The 18,609-nt window shown below is 49.9% G+C and overlaps 1 protein-coding gene and 1 long non-coding RNA gene across 4 annotated transcripts in view; one reads left to right on the top strand and one right to left on the bottom strand.

Moving 5' to 3' along the window:
- LOC110289773 overlaps window positions 1-4,863 on the top strand; it is a 6,687-nt gene extending 1,824 nt beyond the window's left edge. The window contains exons 2-3 of the long non-coding RNA XR_002377373.1: window positions 3,908-4,069; window positions 4,541-4,863. This is a non-coding gene — a long non-coding RNA (uncharacterized LOC110289773). The remainder of the gene's footprint in view (window positions 1-3,907; window positions 4,070-4,540) is intronic.
- The window catches only part of Tmem63a (transmembrane protein 63A), a 34,318-nt gene extending 18,547 nt beyond the window's left edge, over window positions 1-15,771 (bottom strand). Inside the window, exons 1-8 of one of the 3 annotated variants that reach the window (XM_029478127.1) lie at window positions 15,706-15,771; window positions 11,019-11,218; window positions 7,938-8,017; window positions 4,731-4,794; window positions 3,903-3,940; window positions 1,954-2,096; window positions 759-810; window positions 274-382 (exon numbers count right to left, since the gene is read on the bottom strand). In XM_029478127.1, the coding sequence (XP_029333987.1) occupies window positions 274-382; window positions 759-810; window positions 1,954-2,096; window positions 3,903-3,940; window positions 4,731-4,794; window positions 7,938-8,017; window positions 11,019-11,204 (672 nt within the window). In that variant the 5' untranslated portion in view covers window positions 11,205-11,218; window positions 15,706-15,771. Of the gene's footprint in view, window positions 1-273; window positions 383-758; window positions 811-1,953; window positions 2,097-3,902; window positions 3,941-4,730; window positions 4,795-7,937; window positions 8,018-11,018; window positions 11,219-11,344; window positions 12,311-15,207; window positions 15,463-15,705 lie in introns of those variants that run through there. The other 2 variants (XM_021156138.2, XM_029478122.1) reach the window with 2 other exon arrangements.
- Window positions 15,772-18,609: the final 2,838 nt, after the last annotated feature.

The following is an 18,609-nucleotide window of genomic DNA, read 5'->3' as shown; positions in this document are numbered from 1 at the left end:
GAATAAACCCTTTCCTCCCCAACTTGCTTCTTGGTCATGATGTTTGTGCAGGAATAGAAACCCTGACTAAGACAGATGATATGGTGATGATGGTGGTGGTAGTGGTGGTGGTGGTGGTGGTGCCAGGTGAGTGCATAAAGACGGAAATCAGGTTTCAGCAGCCCTCGAGTTCATTACTGATGTGATTCTGTGGAGGCCATGAGGACTGTCCCCTCCATTTCTCACGTGAGACACCCCTCCCCAGAACATTCCCCAGGCCCCAACTTCACTCACCAGACTCTCCTCTTTGTATCTGATGGACCGTGTGTGATGCCACATGAAGCCCACGGTAAGGAAGAGGTAGATGACGCCGAAGACAGTGTGCAGCCAGAGGAGGTCATTGCTAAGGGGGATATCGCCTGTTACCAAGGCTGGGCATCCCAACAGAAGGGATGGGGTGCAAGGCTGGGGCTGAATCGCCCCCAGTGGGCACTTTGTTAAGAGCCAGTGGCTTTGCCCTCAACAGAGGCCACAGTACTTCGGAGAGATCCCTATTCATCCACGGGCTCTAAGCCTCCTACAAAACTGAAGACCTGAGATATGCTCACACCACAGCTTCTCTGTCCTGACACGGAGCTTCAAGCCTCCTACAAAACCAAAGCTGCCCAGGGCATGTTCACACCACAGCCCAGCAGCACAGCAGCTTTGAGGTGTTTCCAGCCTGCCCTCCGCTCCCAAACTGGCCACCTTTGCAGTCATCAGGCTCCGTCCATACTCACTCCGTCTGCAGGTTAGCTATCGTTGTCCTCCCAAAGCTGTAAGGGTCCTTACCTGCAGAGAAGGAGACACTTAGTGCAAGAGTCACCGTGAGGGCTGGTGAGATGGCTCAGTGGGTAAGAGCACCCAACTGCTCTTCCAAAGGTCCGAAGTTCAAATCCCAGCAACCACATGGTGGCTCACAACCACCCGTAATGAGATCTGATGCCCTCTTCTGGTGCATCTGAAGACAAAGACAGCTACAGTGTACTTACATATAATAAATAAATAAATCTTTAAAAAAAAATGCTGTAAAAAAAAAAAGAGTCACCGTGAGAAACCAGGAAGGGGCCTAACTGATCTTGGGTTATAGAGGTCTGTAGCTCAGGGGAGGCACAATACAAGATGACTAGACCAAGATGGAAGACAACGACACCCATCCACCTGTTTAAACCTCCGTCGCTCAGGGCCTCTGCTACAGCTCACTGTGCCAGCAAAGTCAGAATTTAAGTTCGCCTGGCACAGAGGTTTGTCTTAAAGATGCTTTGTTGAGAACTAGTAGCAGCCTTGGTTGTTACCAACAAGAAGGTTGAGAGCCTGGATGTCATAAGTGGATCTGTGATGGCGTTTTGGAAGCTAAGGAGATACAACTCCACAATGACTTTGTGTATCATGGCATCTGGGTCCATGAATGGTGGCCTCCAGGCTTGGATAAAGGTAAGAAACTGAAGGATATATTCTAGCTGGGTGGTGGTGGCACACGTTTTCAATCCCAGCACTTGGGAGGCAGAAGCAGGTGGATTTCTGAGTTCAAGGCCAGGCTGGTCTACAAAGTGAGTTCCAAAACAGCCAAGGCTACACAGAGAAACCCTGTCTCGAAAAAAACCAAAAAACGCCCCCCAAAAAAACCAAAAACCAAAACAAACAAACAAACAAAGCAAAAACACACTTGTTGAAACCTGCCCAATTCTTAGGCCTTGTGGTTGGTTGGTTAGCCAGTTCTTCCCTACTTAGAACCAAAAATTGATATTTAAGGGTCCCAGCTCGCATCCCAGATTCGGAGGGATTCTCTTCTAGATATTTATTTGGATGGTAATTTTCCCCAAAGCCACCCTCAGACTGTCTCCCATCCCCTAGGGTCTACCCTACCATACTGAGTCCCTTCCCTAGAGCCCTGCTCCACCTCAACAGAAGGCACTGGCTAAGAAAGGGTCTCACCCAGCAAGTCTCCTGAGAGGTTGACAGGCAAGATGACACACAGGGACAGGAAGCTGATCACCACCAGCAGGCAGATGATGTGCCTCTGGAAGGACAGGTAGTGGATGGCGTCCTCTCCGCACCACTCCAGGATCTGGTCGTCACTGGCCAAGACACACACAGACACACTCTTAACAGGTAGAGGTGGAAGCCAGGCCTACGAGGCCCTGCATGGAGCATCTGTCCAGTTCTCGTGAGAATTGGAGGTGACAGTATTTTATGCCACATCTTTTACTTAGATATATGCGGATAATGCGGATACCAAGGCACAGAAAACCTGTGTGGCTTTAAGGACCACACAACTTGAAAAGACAAAGCTATTGGCATGAGTTCCAGGCCATCTCCAGACACAGCTCCGTGCTCTCAGTGAATGAACTACCATCTCCCGTGTTCTGTTGCTAGAAACATCTGTGTTTCCGTCCTATGATGGATGAGTGAGGCGTATGCATCCAACTTTCCCACAATCCCTGCTTGCTTCCACAGCAAGATGGCTGCCAAAAGCCCCTTTGGGAATGCCATGCAGCTCGCTGGGGCCCTCCTTCACCCTGTATCTCCCTTTCCCAAACCCCAGGATGGGCTTGGAGACGGAGGTGAGCCGTGTTTTGAACATTCACTGTCTCATTCCATCCAATTGTACAACTCCTTCCTTCTGTCCCTGCCTTGGCCCCAGAAATGAAGGAGTAACTTGATCCGCCTTCCTACCCACCAAGAATTCCTGGGTCACAACAACCAGATTTCCTTTTCACAGAGGGAGGAGGGTGAGGGGTTCCACCTACTCCTCCCCATTCTGCACACAGAGGGGTTCCAAGGCTCCTGCTCCAGAGACCAGGGAAGCCTTGTGTAGTAAAGCCAGAGACCAGGGAAGCCCTATGTGGTAAAGGCAGAAAAACAAGCAGAGAAGCATGAAAACAAAAGTGAATTTGCACAGCCCAGCCCTGGTGTGCCCAGCACTGGTGTGTCACACAGTCACACCCCAATAGGTTCAGAACTGACTGTCCATGTCCCACCTCACACACCCAGCAGAGCTCCGGGATGCAATGAGTTAAAGCACATCCGACTCCCAAGGGTGCTCACAGACATGGCAGCGAGCATCATGCTTGCTCAGTGGTTCATTTTGGGATGCACTGTGCAGCTAACATCTTTCCACTTCCAAGCAAGTCAGGCTCACGCCCACCTGCTTCCTCAGCTTCAGGAAGTTCACTGGCTTCTCCGTGTGACCCTGCCTCCCACCAGCAATCTTGGGGACAACTCCCACCAAAGTCCCACATAAATCAGGTGGAGAAACTGAGGCCCTGAGAGAGGAACTGAGAATCCCCAAGCCCATTTCACTAATTCTACAATGGCCTTTTCTTTTATAATATTATATAATCTAACTAAAGTTTTGTTGTTTTGTTTTGGAGGGGCGTTTGTTTTGTTTTGCTTTAGACAGGAATGGTTCTACTTGATATGTCACATTGATTAGATATGGATAGGAACTCTGCTAGACGGGTTTATATGCATCAGAACGAGTAAGTGGGGAGATTAAATTCGTTTAGCTAAGGGCTGGGGAATCTAGCCTACTGTGCATCCTATGCAGGAAGCCCTGGGTTCAATGCCATACTCAGACAGCCACCTCGATTGGACTCAAATGTTTATCACTAGATTCAAGAACCTTTGAAATCCAACTGCAGTTTGGGGATGTCTGAGCGCCCGTAGGACTGTGTACACAGAAGGCCTCCTTCTTTCCCTGGGCCCTGACTACAGAGACTTCCCAGTCATCTTTGTTCTAGACCTTACACACCGTTTGGGTCCTCAACCAGAAAAGTATGAGAGATACCACTTCAGAATCTAACATCTCAGCTACTTCCTCCTGAATGGCAAAGCACTCACACGAAGTCACATGCTCCAACAGACACCCCTATCTTACTCACTGCAGGCGGAAGATGGCCGTCAGCCAAGGGCAGCATCCCTGGAGACAGAGAACAGGTATTAGCATCCAGCACCCATGTCTTTGGGAGGCAGATACAATCACATCTTTGAGATCAAATCACCATTCCACTTGGAGCTGTGTAGAACAGGATTTTCCTTCACACATTTGGTGAGTTGACCCCCCCCCCAACTCTTATTCTTTGCAAGGCACAACCCCGTGGCAGGTGGGGTTTAAAAAAAAAAAAGACACAACAGGAACCAGTCTAAGGCATTAGAAAGCACCCAGCATAGGCCTTAGGGAAGGAAAGAAATGTGTGTAGGTTCTATGACCTCTCAGGTCCTACTGCTCCATAAAGCTAGCCTGTTACCAGCTGGGAAAGACAAATATTTGCTCATCACTCAGTCAACAGTTGACTAAGTACCTACCAGATATCTAGTGCTGGGGACAAGGCTATATGAGGCAGGATCCCTGCCCACATTTGGCTCAAAATCTAACAGACACGTCAATAATTAACTCTTGTACAAGAACCATAACAGTAAGAGACAAGTTGCTGCCAAAGCCCAGGAGATCCACAACCTGTTCTGCCTGGAAAGTCGATGGAGCCTTGCAGGGAGGAATCATTTAACCACTGTCTCCTAGACACTTCCAAGTCCTCCTCGTGTTTCCGTTCATATGGAGGGGGGCTTTCCCCAGAGCTGACCTCTCACAGATCACAGTGCTGTTAGTCACTAAACCAGGAGTGCAACCGCCTAGACCTCAATCAATCATTGCTACCAAGCTGTACCCTCAGCCCTTCGAGTCACAAAACCACCATCCATTGGATACCAACCAGCTCGTTTTCAAAGTCTTGTTGCCCTGAGGAGGAAGAGGACAGTCTCTGGAACCTGGCCTCACTGTAGGCATAAAAGGAAAAGAAAAAAAAAAAAACAGATAAATAATTCTGAAATTAAAAAGGGTTGAATATACATGTCCAGTATTTGATCAAAGCTATTGACTCTCAGTTGTGGTAGCAAATATACACTACTTCAAAAAACATATGGAAGCAATGCCCGTAAGTCCATATGGCATAAAACTCTGTGTTGTATGGGCTATGCACAGAGGGACCATAGCTATGTGCACACCCCAGGGCCAGGGTATCAAGGGACCATAGCTATGTGCACACCTTCCAACCTCAGCACTAAACTGGTCCACCTACAGGAACTTCAGGGTGTTTACACCTGTTTACAGTACATTTCCTAATACATCCAAATCAATGTGTAATGCTGCATTTTATCCTACCACAGTGACTGGAATGAAAGGTTATAGGGGCTTCATTCCAGAGAAACAGCCTGAGAAATAGTGGACACAGGGACACGAGGGAGCAAGGGGACAAGTCGCCCATGCCCCCCAGGAAGTTGTTAAGGAAAAATACTTGCAAGCCTCATTATTGGAATGGACCCTCTTCAAAACACTTACATATGAGGCTGGAGAGAAGGCTCTGTGGTTAAGAGCACTGGCTGCTTTTCCAAAGGACCTGGGTTCAATTCCCAGCACCCACATGGTGACTCACAACCATCTGTAACTTCAGTTCCAGAGGATCCGACACCCTCTTGTGGCCTCTGCCAGCACCAAGCACACATGTGGTACACAGACATGCATGCATGCAAAACACCCATACATATAAAATAAAAAATTGTAATGGGGGGACACCCCCTTCTTGGAGGGGAGGAGGAGGAGAAATGGGGGGAGGAGCTGCAGAGGTGTCCGGGAGGAGAGGAGGCTGATATTGGGATGTGGAATGAAGAAAGAAAGAAATAGAGAAAGAGAGAGAGAGAAAGAGAGAAGGGAGGGAGGGAGGGAAGGAGGAAAGGAGGGAAGGAAGGAAGGAAGGTGAGAAATTCTCTAAAAAGATAAAAATAAGGGGCTGGAGAGATGGCTCAGTGGTTAAGAGCACTGACTGCTCTTCCAGAGGTCCTGAGTTCAATTCCCAGCAACCACGTGGTGGCTCACAATCATCTGTAATGGGATCTGATGCCCTCTTCTAATGTGTCTGAGAAGATCAAAAGTGTACTCACATTCATAAAATAAATAAAATGTTTTAACAAAAAAAATCCTATGACAAGTGAAAAAGTATCTCCTTGGAAAAATAAAATTTGCATTCTACATAAGAAAAAAATGTAATAGCCGGGCGTGGTGGCGCACGCCTTTAATCCCAGCACTCGGGAGGCAGAGGCAGGCGAATTTCTGAGTTCGAGGCCAGCCTGGTCTACAAAGTGAGTGCCAGGACAGGGCTTTACAGAGAAACCCTGTCTCGAAAAACCAAAAAAAAAAAAAAAAAAAAAAAAAAAAAATGTAAAAAAAAAAACCCACAACTCACATGTACATGCATATACACTGTATTTTATCTCATTTAAGATACCAGTGGTAGTCAAATGCATAATTTTTAATAAATCATTAAGAAAGACACAATGTTGCCAATTAAGCTACAGTTGATAATACTCCCATGTTTTGCATGGTGGTACACACTAGTTATCATCCCAGAACTCAATTGAAGGCTGAGGCAGGAGGATCATAAGTTCAAAGAAGGTCCACCCAGGAGGCCAGGACATAGGAGACATTCCAATGGATGCATGGATGGATGGATGGATGGATGGATGAATGGACAGATAGACTAGAAAGAGACATTCCAATTCTAATGGTGAGAAAATTCTAAAGTGTACATCGCAAAGTGAATGAACTGACATGTTAAATACAGTAGTGTGTGTGTGTGTGTGTGTGTGTGTGTCTTTGTGTATCTTTGTGTGTGTCTTTGTGTGTGAGCACTCAAGTGCAGATGTACGTGCACACACATGTGGCAGCCAGGGGCCAACACTTGGCATCCTCCTGAGTGTCTCTTCATCTTCTGTTTTGAGAGAGTACTAAACCTGGAGCACGGTGCTGTGGCCAGTGTGTGTAAAATATTACGTTAGTAAACTGTCAGGTGCAGTTTGAGCTCCCTCATCCCAGCCCTCACCGCATCTCAGAACCAGACAGATCTGTCTAAAAGTGTCCTCCCAGACCCCTTGTCGGGGAATGAGGTGCCCCTCCTCAGCTCTATGACACGGAGGGAAGAGGCGAGTACAGTAGCCCCAAGTGTGAATGGTTGTATCCGTAACAGTGAGGAGGTGAACCATTCCCACATCCTCCCCTGCGTCCTGAGGCAGGACTCGTGCTCAGGTCCACGCTGACTAGGAACTGTTGAAGGGATACCCCCTCCCCCAAGTGGCGGCAAAGAAGCACCTCCCTAAATGTACCTTCCTTCCTCATCCCACCGCTGGGACATTTCAGAAGCTCAAGCATGGCCATGGGCCCCGGGGACAGACCTGGAGGGGGCCCCTGACGTCTCCCACTCACTCCATTCTGCCTCATGTGACACACGTTCCAGAGGTTCACAGCAACTGGACAGAACAGGAAAGTCTGGTTCTCCGGCTCATCTTCACCTTTAGTAAAGGGCACACTAGTCCCCACCCAGAGAGGAACCGGAAGGGCCTGAGGTCTGGCCAGAGAGCCTATGTTTTGTTAACGGGCTTGTCCGACTTGAGCCCTGACCAGGAAGGAAAGTGGGCAGCTTCCCCACACCTGCCTTCCTTCCTAATCACTCAGCCATATTAATTAACTTCATATGATGTTCTAAGGGAGGTGTGTGCAAGGGGAACAAGAAAATGGCATCTTCCTTCCCTGGTGACAAAACCCTAAACGCAATGTTGACCTTCCACAACCTGAAACCAGAGCCCCAGGGAGCAGAGACTCTCCAGCATTGGTTTCCTGTGAATACAGCTCTAAGCAGCGAGGCCTCACAGGGGTCTTTGGTGAGCAACAGAAAGGAAGAGACAGCTCCTAGCATAGGCCTGGCTCCAGTCCATCCCAGAAACACACATACATAAACATACATAAACATACATACATACATACATACATATATTCGCAATGCACACATACCCATGCACAATATTCACACTCAGAAGGATGCACAGACATGCTCACATTCTCGGTAAAATGTTCCTGATGTTTTATTTACCTGCCTGCTTCTGACACCAGGGCTATGCGGCCATAATCCCAGAATCTTCTCCTTATGATGGAAAACACCAGGATTAAAAACTGAAAGGAAAAAGGAAACTAAGTCAGAGTAGCCTGTCTGGGCTCTGGGGGTAGCCAGACTCAGAGGGCAGAGGACTCTATCCAGCCCAGAAAGAGCATACGGCTCAACAGCCTGGCACCTTCCTCCACTGTGCCCGCGTCACCAACGGTGTCACACTGCCTCAGGCTTGGATGGAGTCTCTCTAGTCAAGCACACCAGCAGACTCAGAAAAGGTGAGGTCTGACCTCACCAGGGTGGAAAAGCCACTTCCCTCTTTGCCTCATTCCAAAACCTTGTTCTGAGAGACAAGCCCTCACTAGGTTGCCCAGGCTTGCTTCCAACTCCTGAGCTCCGGGGATCCTCCAGCCTTAGCTCTTGGTAGCTGAGACTACAGACGTGCACCTGGCTTGCTTTTTTAAAATTACATTTCATTTGTTTTGTGTCCAACTCTTCACACTAACCTCTCTCCCCCTAAAGGCAAGCTTGAGCACCTCACACAGAGAGCGCATCCATCCACTGAACCCCATTACGTCCTGGTGCTCTAGGCCAGCCCAACCCCAGAGAGCTGGGATGGGAAAACAGGCTTGTGTGATAGCAACAACCTCATGTGCAGAGTGAGACCCATTTCTGCCTATTCGGTCCTGATGTCTGAGACGCTCGCCTGCCCCCTTGGACCCTTTACCTCCACCTTGGCCAGCTCTCTAGTGTGTCTTAACCTCTCTCCCCAACTTACATGGGCTCCTTTGAAAAGGCAGAAAGGGGGAAAGACACCTCAAATAGCACAGGCTTGCCTGCTTTGGTCCTGTGTTTATTTAGTGCTGGGGGTGGAACCTGGCACCTTAGATGTACTAGGTTTTGAAGGCAGATGTTATGTCCTTAAGGGAAATCCATAAGCCCTGAATTTCTGTGGGGATTTTCTTAAGGTGAATCAGGAAGTTGTAGTGGCTATTCCTGGTTGTCAACTTGACTATATCTAGAATGAACTACCGTCCAGAATTGGAGGCTCACTAGTTAGTGATCCTAATCTGGAGGCTGGGAGATACAAGTTTCTGACCTGGATCTTGACATGGAGATATTGAGGCTTAATGGCTAGACAAGGAAATCTCTGCGTTCAAGGACATCTGGGACAAAGCAAGCCCCAGATCCAGGTGTAGAGGCACACACCTGTAATCGGGGCCACACCTTCTGCTGGAGACCTATATAAGGACATTGGAAGAAGGAAGATTTGCTCTCTCCTTCACCTGCTTGCTTTGTGCGACTGAGCAACTGCTAGATCTTTGGACTCCCATTCACAGCTGCTGTTGCTGATGACCATTGTTGGGGAGTTGGACTACAGACTGTAAGTCATCAACAAATTCCCTTACTATATAGAGACCACCCATAAGTTCTGTGACCCTAGAGAACCCTAACTAAGACAGAAGTGGATGATGTGTCCCCAAAGACAGATGAGTCCCACTGGAGAACAAACACAAGTCCCTTGGGATGCAGTCACCCTCTGTCATTCCTTGCCTCTCTGCACAGTGTGGACATCTCCCCCCACACCTAGGTCTTCTCTGGTTCGAACATAGCCTCCACTTGACCCTGTAAATTCTTGCAATAAAAGTCCAAGCTCAGAGGGCTTGGGGTATCACAGAATGGTACAGTATGAGAAGACTTGGACTCACTCTCCAGTGCAGATACCAATAATCTTCCCGAATCCATCGTGGTTGTGTAAGCCTCTCATCCCACTTATCTGGGTAGCTGAGACAGGAGGATTGCTTGAGGACAGGAGCTCAGAGATCATCTTCAGCAACATAATGAGACCCTGTCTCTCAGGGGCAAAAACTCACTTCTACCAGCACAATCTAGATGAAAATGGCTTTCTCCCTAAGCAGCTCCCCAACCGACCTAGGCCCCACTTAGTCCTGTCCAGACCTTTCACCTTAGCCAACTCTCCCCATCTGCCACACCCCACCTGTTCCCCGCCTCTTGGGCCCACAAGCATGGAGAACTGTTCTCCTGCCGGAAGGAGCAAGCTGGGGGACGCTTGTTGGTAGTAGGGATTCCATTTTTCCTGAAAGCCAAGGTGGAAACAGGCAGTTTTACATATCAGCCCTGATGAGCAACCTTGTAGCAAACTTCAGGGGCAACAATGTAGACTTTGGTCCTAAGGAACCAAAATTAGGAAGAAATGTCCTTCCTGTGGTCAAGTTTAGGGTCAGGAGATGTGGTCATAGGAACCCCTGCTCCTGCCTAGAAGGTCCCCTTCCATCCTAGCTTCCCTACCCAAACCAGCCACCCTGCTCCAGACAGACCTAGGGTGTGGACTTCACCCTCCCATCTACCCCATGGTCTCTGTTCTTAGAAGCCAGGCTCAAGGGAGCAACTGTTCTGGGGGTGTTTGTGAAAAGACAGTACATGTTAGCCCCAATAAACCTAAACTAGTCAGTAGGAAAGTGCCTGTGGAGTGTGGAGTATGCCCAAGGCCCTGGGTTCTATCCCTAACACACACATACACATACACACACACACACACACACACACACCTCAAATGTTGTCGAGTCACACTGCAAAGATAATAACACCTGTTTCAAATGGGAAGAATCTTTGTGAACAGAGGTTAATATGAAGGAAAGATGTCCCCTAAGGTCAGCTCAAAGAGTCTATCTGCTTCCCTTTTAAAAGCCCCAGGCATCCCGGGACAAAAGGAAGCACCGCCCACACACTAGAAGTTGCACCTGCTCTAACCCTGGTCCATAACCCCCATCCCCATCTCTCAGGCCACTCACCCGAGGGCCAATGAGACATGACAGGACGCGCTAGTGGCTACGTAATCTGGATCACACTGACACACAGGGCCCTACTCAACCCCCAAATCCTCTGAGGAAGGGACCATTACAATGGTTCCAGAACTCAAGGTCCATCTACCCCATGTCCAGGGTCACAGAGCACGCACAGGCGTAAGTACCGACCTCATGTGAGTTTCCTAGAAGGTCCTCAAGAACAAAGGGTTAAACACACATCACTGAGAGGGGGTCTTACCAGAAAGCAACTGACATCTAAGAGCAGGACAGTGGGGATGCCTCCAAAGGTGACCCCTTGGAGCACGGTGCTGTTTGGGGCTGAGTTGTAGCAATAGGAGTCATTGGGACGTTGGCCAAGACCCAGGCGCTCACGGATAAACACCGCCTTGGACGGCCAGGGATCCAGGAACGGGGAGCTGGTCATTGTGCCTTCTCTCCCTAGGGAACAAGAAGTATATGATCAGAGTGTGGACTTGCAGTTTCCCCCAGCCAGTGCTGCCACAGGTTAGTCCTCCCCATCTACCCACCCCCATGCAGGTGGAGCACAGAATCTGGACAACACACCTCTGTGCCTTGGTCGAGTTCACAAAGACTAGCTCCATTTACAGGAACAGCCCAGATGGTCAGACTAGACGACCGCTTCAGGGATGCAAAGAGCAGATGCCCCCAAAAAGGAGGAAATAAGATATAAAGGGGTCAGGGTGGTCAGAGGTAGCCACTACTGAAGTTCCTCTAGCTTCAAGGGCTGCTGGGAAAATAACTCCCCCAAGAGTCCTCAGAGCATCCAGAAACAGACAGGAGCAAGAAGAGAGGACCACAAAGGCTGTTGGTCCATCAGAGAAAAGGACAGAAGCCCACTCCAACTATGCTCAGAAAGTCAGAGCCAGGATCTCCAAGGCTGGTTGATTTGTTCTTGGAATCCAAGAAACTTAAAGCCACCCCCAGAACAGTTGGGTGCCGCAGGATTGAACCTCCAACTCTGACTTCCAGAGCCTTGGTCTTCACTCTGTAGCTGCCATCACTTAGGGCTTTCCAGAGAGAGGCAAAAGTGGGAGGGGCAGCCAGAGCGGAGAAGCCTAAACCCTCTCCTGGGCGAGGCTCTGGCAAAGCTGTGCTCAGCTCCACCCTCTTCCATTCCCGCCTCCCCTCTAACAGAAGGGTCAGTGTTTCAAACAGGCACAGCTGCAGGCTGCGTGCTGACTCCTGAAGGCTCCCAGAACCCCTGGCAAATTTAATGGAAATCTACAGTCTGTCCCCTGGCACGGAAGCCTGAAAACTTGGTGCCCAGGTTCTGGCCTGCTTCACGTTATTTATGAGTGGGAAGTCTAAGGGAGCCCCTCCCTCCTCAGGCTCCCACCTCCCCAAGTCTGCTTAAATTGTAATTCTCAGAGGACTTCCTTCCTCAGTGTCTGTTTCTTCTGCCTGCTAGAGAGGCAGAAGTTTTAGGGACAAGAAAAGGGGGTGCAGAGAACCGGAAGTAGATGTCTCAACTACAAAAAGTGCTAGTGAGGTGTGCTGGGTTGGGGTAGGGTCTCAATTCTGACTCCTGACACTGCTGTGTGCATGCTCGTGCGAGCACACACGCACACACACACGCGCGCGCGCGCGCCTACGCAGACTCGCAGATGCAACACACACAAGCCCTAGCCCAGATTCACACATGTAACGCACCTGAGGGAAAGTGAGGGAAGGATGGGGGAGGGGACTTGGCTTAAGAGAATGGATCACTTTCCCCTTCTATAAGGAACTTGCAGTGGCTGTAGGTAGACGATGTGTCTGGTGCCATCGGGTTAGTGACTGTGAACAGTCACGAATGGCACTTCCACCTGGAGTGATGTCCCTGCTTCTCTCCTTTAACCCAAACCCAGAGGAGCAAAGGGTCCCGAAAGACCTGCCACCCCAGCACTCAAGGATAGGAGGATCAGGATTTTAAGGCCAGCCTTGGCTACACAGAAAGCTTGAGATAAACAGACATGGCTCCGGCCTCAGTGCTGACATCTCCTGAGGTTTCAGGCACCGCGGGCGGCACTAATGGAAATCTCCACATAAGGCTGTTTCAAAGGGGGGAAAAATCACCAGGACGCCAGGACTTCGAAACATCCCTGCCTGGTGATGCAAGGCTGTACTGTTGCCACACTTAGGGGAGGAAGGACTGTGGGTATCTACTGGAGATGTCTTCAGTTGGGTCAGCCCTCCCACCCCCCACCCCTGACAGCTCCAACTCTTAGTGAGTCAGGCCTCTGGCCTGCTTCTCATTTCCTGCTAGGCTGTCCACTTTGTCCTGTCCCTGCAGCACCAACATTTACACACTGTCCTGATGCCACCAGTGTCACATAAGTGACAGGGGAGCCACCTTCCAGTTTAGGGTTTCAGAACAGAAACCCGCTACGCTCTGATGTTACTCTGAGACCTGCCCATGCCTCTCATCCCATGCGCCCATTTTCTGGTCTTGCCCACTGAGTTTCTTAATACCTGGCTTTACACCTAAACTTCTAGAACAAGCTCTCCGCCACCTCCCGGGGTTCGTCTGCGCCACCCTGTTCCTCTCTCTTCACCCAGCAGGATGGCTCATCTCTTGTCCAATAGAACCGAGGTCCTGCCAAGGTCAGGAGGGCCTCGCTCCCTCAGAAGCACAGTGGCTCTGGGCTTGAGGTGGCGTACCAAGCCAAGGTTTCCTATGGACACCCAGAGGGCTGCTGCAGCACCCAAAGATCCCCTAAAGCTAGAACTAGGGGAAATGGGCCACCCTAGAGCAAAGAAGGAAGGCTTGGAAAAGAAAAGGAAAAATATCCTCATAAAGGCTCACAGAGGGAGTGCTGTCCCAGGAAGGGAGGTACGGGTCATGCTGGGTGGGTAGGAAGGGTGACTCACCAAAGTTGCTCTTTCAGAGGCCTGGAGGAACAGAGAAGCCTTGACCCCCACCCCCACCCCCCGAGGGTACCTGTGGCTCCCTTCCCCTAGTGGCCAAGCCACACTCCTAAGTCATTTTTCTCTTGCCAATCAGGTTTCCCAAGAGAATCTACAAAGTTTGGTAAGAACTAAGGAAGGGAGAGTGTGGTGGCACCCACCCATTTACCCCAACATTCAGGAGGCAGAAGCAGGTGGATCTCTGTGAGTTCTAGGCCATCTGTGGCTACACAGTAAGACCCTGCCTCAAAAGCAAAACAGAAGACCTAAGGGCCTCCTCAGCCAGGTAGCCTGTTCTGCCTCATGCAGACACCAAGGGCTGCTTCTCTGCCTCAATATCCCCTGTGGGCTAGAATCAGGGAAATCAAATACTGCAGAGCAAACAAGAAAGGCTTGACAAGTGAGAGGGATTAGAAGCCACAGTCCCAGACCCTCCACTCTCCAGCTGGAGCAACCTGTCCCCACCCAGCAGCTGCAGAAAGAGTCAGAGCCTGCTACAGAAACAATCTCTAGGCTCTCAATGAGCCAGTCCGTTCTTGCCTTCCCAAAGGAACACGCTCTGAGAGGGCAGATGGGAGCACACCCACCAAGGGGCAGCCAAGCCAGACAGAGAAGGCTCTGGGTGTGTGTAGGGAAGAAATCAAGCAAGTCCCTAAGGGATGGGAATGCTGCTCAAAGCCAAGTGCATGCCTAGAATGTGCAAGGCAAAAGGCTGTATTCCAACCACATCACTACGAGGGGTGAGGGGGCCTTAAAAACAGCAATTAGACACTGTGGTCTCAGGAGCCCTGCCTAGGTATACACTTAGCAATGGCCACCATCCCACATCCAATGAATATTCGTACACGCAAACGTTCAGCACTCCACTATATCATTCGCACCCCAAATTATCAACAGGGCAGTCCCTGGGACCCAGCCAAAGCTTCAGGAGAGAAAGTATGTTCCCAGGCTTTTTGCAAAAGTCCCTACAAGCTGTTGGCTCCTGTTTGGGACTGAAAGACAGCAACTCCACCTCACCCGAGGTGTCAGGTAGCCAGGCTTATCAGGTCTGGGTAAGTTGTTGTCGGATGTGGTTTCTTTGCCGTCTCAGCTCTTCCCTCCCCCTCCTGCCCTTTCCCAAGTCCCCAGTTTTCCACCACCCGGTGCTACCCGAGCAGGAGGGAGTGGTCACCCGGACAGTACGAAGCCCGCTCAAGCCGGGTCTAGCCTCGTAAGGAATTAAAGAAAAGAGGGCTCCGACGCTGCCCTTCGGGTTAGGCGGGGAGATCGGACTCCACAAACAAACTCCAAAGCCCGCCGAGGAGGTGGAGGGAAGGATCCGCCACGCAGCCAAGAGCTGTCAGGAAGTCCCAGCGGCGCGGGGCTTGATTGGCACTCTCTAGCCACCTACCCGGCTACTGTCACTAGACAGTCGCCGGGGAAAGCTACCCGAGGCGCCCCGCCCCGCGAGGACCCAGGCCGGCGCGTCCTGGGAGGGGCTGGTCGCGACCTCCCCATCTCTGCTCCCCTTCCCACTTTACCTGTGGCGGCGGCGCGGCGCGCGCGCCCGGGGGAGTGGTCAGTCTGTACCTGGCGGGGCGGGGCGGGGCGGCGTCCCCACCACTTAAAAGTTACAAAGTGAAACTCCGGCTCCTCTTGCACATGCGCAGAACTGTGTCCACGCGTTACCTAATTTGGACTCTTCGCTCCCGCCGGCCCCAGCAGGACCTCGAGCACTGTGTGCCCGGCAGTGAACCCCAATGTGGTTCTCTAACCCTGGTCCACGCGTGGCCGTCCTCACGGAGGTCTAGGGGCGGGACCAGACCAGCTAACGCCCACAAGGCTGGGAGAGGACGTCTCCGAACTGCCTTTCCTTTGTGCCCTAGCACATCCCCACTGAGAGGGCACTGGGCCGTGCCTAGGATAGTTGCGGCGTTGGAGAGCATCTGCAAATGTTCGTGATTGAATGTCCCCAGGAACTTCTAAGCTGGCCCAGTTGGATTTCAGGGCGGGGGAGCTCCAGGGCGCAGTGGACCTACCCTGTTCCCAGCCCCGCCGCGTAAGGGAGCTGGGACCTTGAAAGTTCCAAAGCTCTGTCCTGCCCCAAATAAAGAACAGCATTTCCAGCGTTCCCTAGGACCACACGTTACTGCTCTGCCCCGGGTCACCAGCGTTGCCAACTGGAACCAAACACGCTGAGCGTCTGGTGTGTTCTGGCTGGGACTTGGAGGTTTCCAGATAACAGCGGCCTCTGGACCTGCTCTGCGCCCTCTCCCAAGACAGGACCGACGCTGGATGTTTAGGGAAATGGAGTAAGGATCCCGGAGGGGCCACTGCCTCAAACCACCCACTTGCAGGTCTCAGTTTCCACAAGGAAAGGAGTGGAACCAAAGCTTGCTGCTGAGTTCTTGCCACACTGACACCGCCATGCCTGGCAGCTCCTCATTCCCCAAGGCACAGTTTTGCTGCTTCTCTGACCTCACTTCCATGTTTTGACTTTCATCTTCTACTGTAAAGATAAAAATACTCTCGCAGCCTCCCTGGTCCTGATTCTAGCCCAGCCTGCAGATATCTGAAACAGGGTGTCTCTTTCCTCTCTGGTTCTCTGTCCCTTCCCACTCCCATCCTCCAACCCATTAAGCACCTAGCTAACAGTTAATTTCCCAGAGCCATCCTCTGTCCTTGTCTTTTCTTTGTTAGGGACCCCACAACTGGCTTCTCTAGGTCCCTGGTTGTAGGCCCCCCGGTCATTTATGCACTTGGCTCCTCAGATTGGCTCTGCCTGATCTTCTCCTGGCTCCCATCCCACACATCCTCATTTTTGCCTTTGTTGATCATGCTGACACCTGCCGGGCCTGTGCCCTGGGATCTAGCCCCAGTCATTAGGATAATGTCACAGCTACCAAAGAAAAGGTTAGGGCCCTTGGTAAGGGAAGGAAAGGCTTGCCATGTCTGATCTTCTGCAGGTTACAGTCTCAAAGTCCAGAGAAGGCTGGGATGGATCAGAGTGTTTGAGTTGACAAGACCTGGGCTAGAGATGTAGCTCAAGTTGGCAGAGTGTTTGGGTAGTGTGCACGATACCTAGTGACACACAAGCCAGTCATGGTGATACAGGTCTGTACTCACCGCACTCCGGGTGTGGACGGATGTGGACACAGGATGAGAAGTTCAAGGTTCAGGCTCAGGATAAAGGCACTTACCACGAAAGCCTGACCAGCTGCGTCTCTGAGTCTGACCCACAGAACCCACTGTTGAAAGAGAGAACCAACTCCCTAAAGTTTCCATCTGACTTCCAAAGCACTTGCTGGCTGGCACTCACACACACACTCACATACACACACAGAAACACACACTCACACAAACACACTCACATACTCACACACACACACTCACATACACATACACACACTCACACAAACACACTCACATTCACACACACACAATTTGATTTTTAAAAATATTTATAGCTGAGCAGTGGTGTGCATGCCTTTAATCCTAGCACTAGGGAGGCAAAGGCAGGCAAATTTCTGTGAGTTTGAGGCCTGCCTTGTCTACAGAGTGAGTTCTAGGGCAGCTGAGGCTACACAGAGAAACCCTGGCTGGAAAACAAACAAAACAAAACAAAACAAAACATCAAAGCCAGGCAAGGTGGGGCATTACCTTTAGCCCCAGCACTTTGCAGGCAGAGACAGGCAGATATCTGAGTTCAAGGCCAGCCTGGTCTTCAGAGTGAGTTCTAGGACAGCCAGGACTACACAAAGAAACCCTGTCTTGAAAAAAGAAAGTTAAGGTCATCTTTGACTGCATATGGAGTTGGAGGCTATCCTAAGCTATATAGCACCTTGTCTCATAATAATAATAATAATAATAATAAATTAAATAAAAACAGGAAACGACATGAGACACTGTCTAAGAAAATAAATCTAGGGTGTGAGTTGGAACGAGCCATAGACCTGGTTGTACTAGTCAGTGTGTAAAGTAATTATTAAATTATTGGTTTCTAAATACAATAAATAAATAAATCTAGGGCTGGAGAGATGGCTCAGTGGTTAAGAGCACTGACTGCTCTTCCAGAGGTCCTGAGTTCAATTCCCAGCAACCACATGGTGGCTCACAGCTGTCTGTGTTGGGATCTGATGCCCTCTTCTGGTGTGTCTGAAGATAGCAACAGTGTACTCATATAAATACAATAAACAAATCGTCAGTTTCTTCACTTTATAAGGGGGAAATAAAGCTTTTTTTGAGCAGGAGTTTCTTCGTAAAATAAAATAATACAGGTTTTCTTTAAAAAAAATTATTGGTTTCTTAAACTAAAACTGTGGAAGTTGGGGGTTGCTGCTGCTATTTAGGGGATCAAGGACAAGAAAGCTTAGGATTCAGATTAGACTCGAGAATATGGGATTTGAAGCCAACTGCTGTGCAGACCCGTAGGGAGGCTAAAAGACCCATTCCCTGGGCTGAGACTCTGGTCATGCTTGTTTCTAAAAGGCTTCTGTATACTTGGCATCCTGCCATGGCATAGCCAATGCTGTGAATAGCGCCCCCTATATCAGCCCAAGAGGCCTGAGTTCCATCCTTCTAGAATTATGACTTTGATTTTTTTATTATTTATTTACTTATTTGAAACAAGATCTGACAGTGTAGTGCTGGCTGGCTTGAAACTCCCTATGTCACAGGATGGCCTCAAACTCACAGACATCTGCTTGCCTCTGCTGGGATTAAAGGTGCACACCTCCACACCTGACATAATAAGATTTTTTTTTCTTAATGCAACTAGAATTGAAAATAAAACGCTAATTGTTGGACCCCAAAAAAGCCAAAAATCTCAACAGCAAAACATTTCTATCTCAGTTCTGAAAAGCAGACACCACCAACTTGGCTTCTTTTATCGTTGAAACTTCGATCAAGTCTAGCTCTTTAGTTCTCAGTTAAGTTGATCTAAC

This window comes from Mus caroli, chromosome 1 (genome assembly GCF_900094665.2).
Source record: "Mus caroli chromosome 1, CAROLI_EIJ_v1.1, whole genome shotgun sequence".
Lineage (NCBI taxonomy): Eukaryota > Metazoa > Chordata > Mammalia > Rodentia > Muridae > Mus > Mus caroli.
The sequence above is the reverse complement of the archived record's forward strand: the minus strand, read 5'-3'. Positions and strand labels throughout refer to the sequence as shown.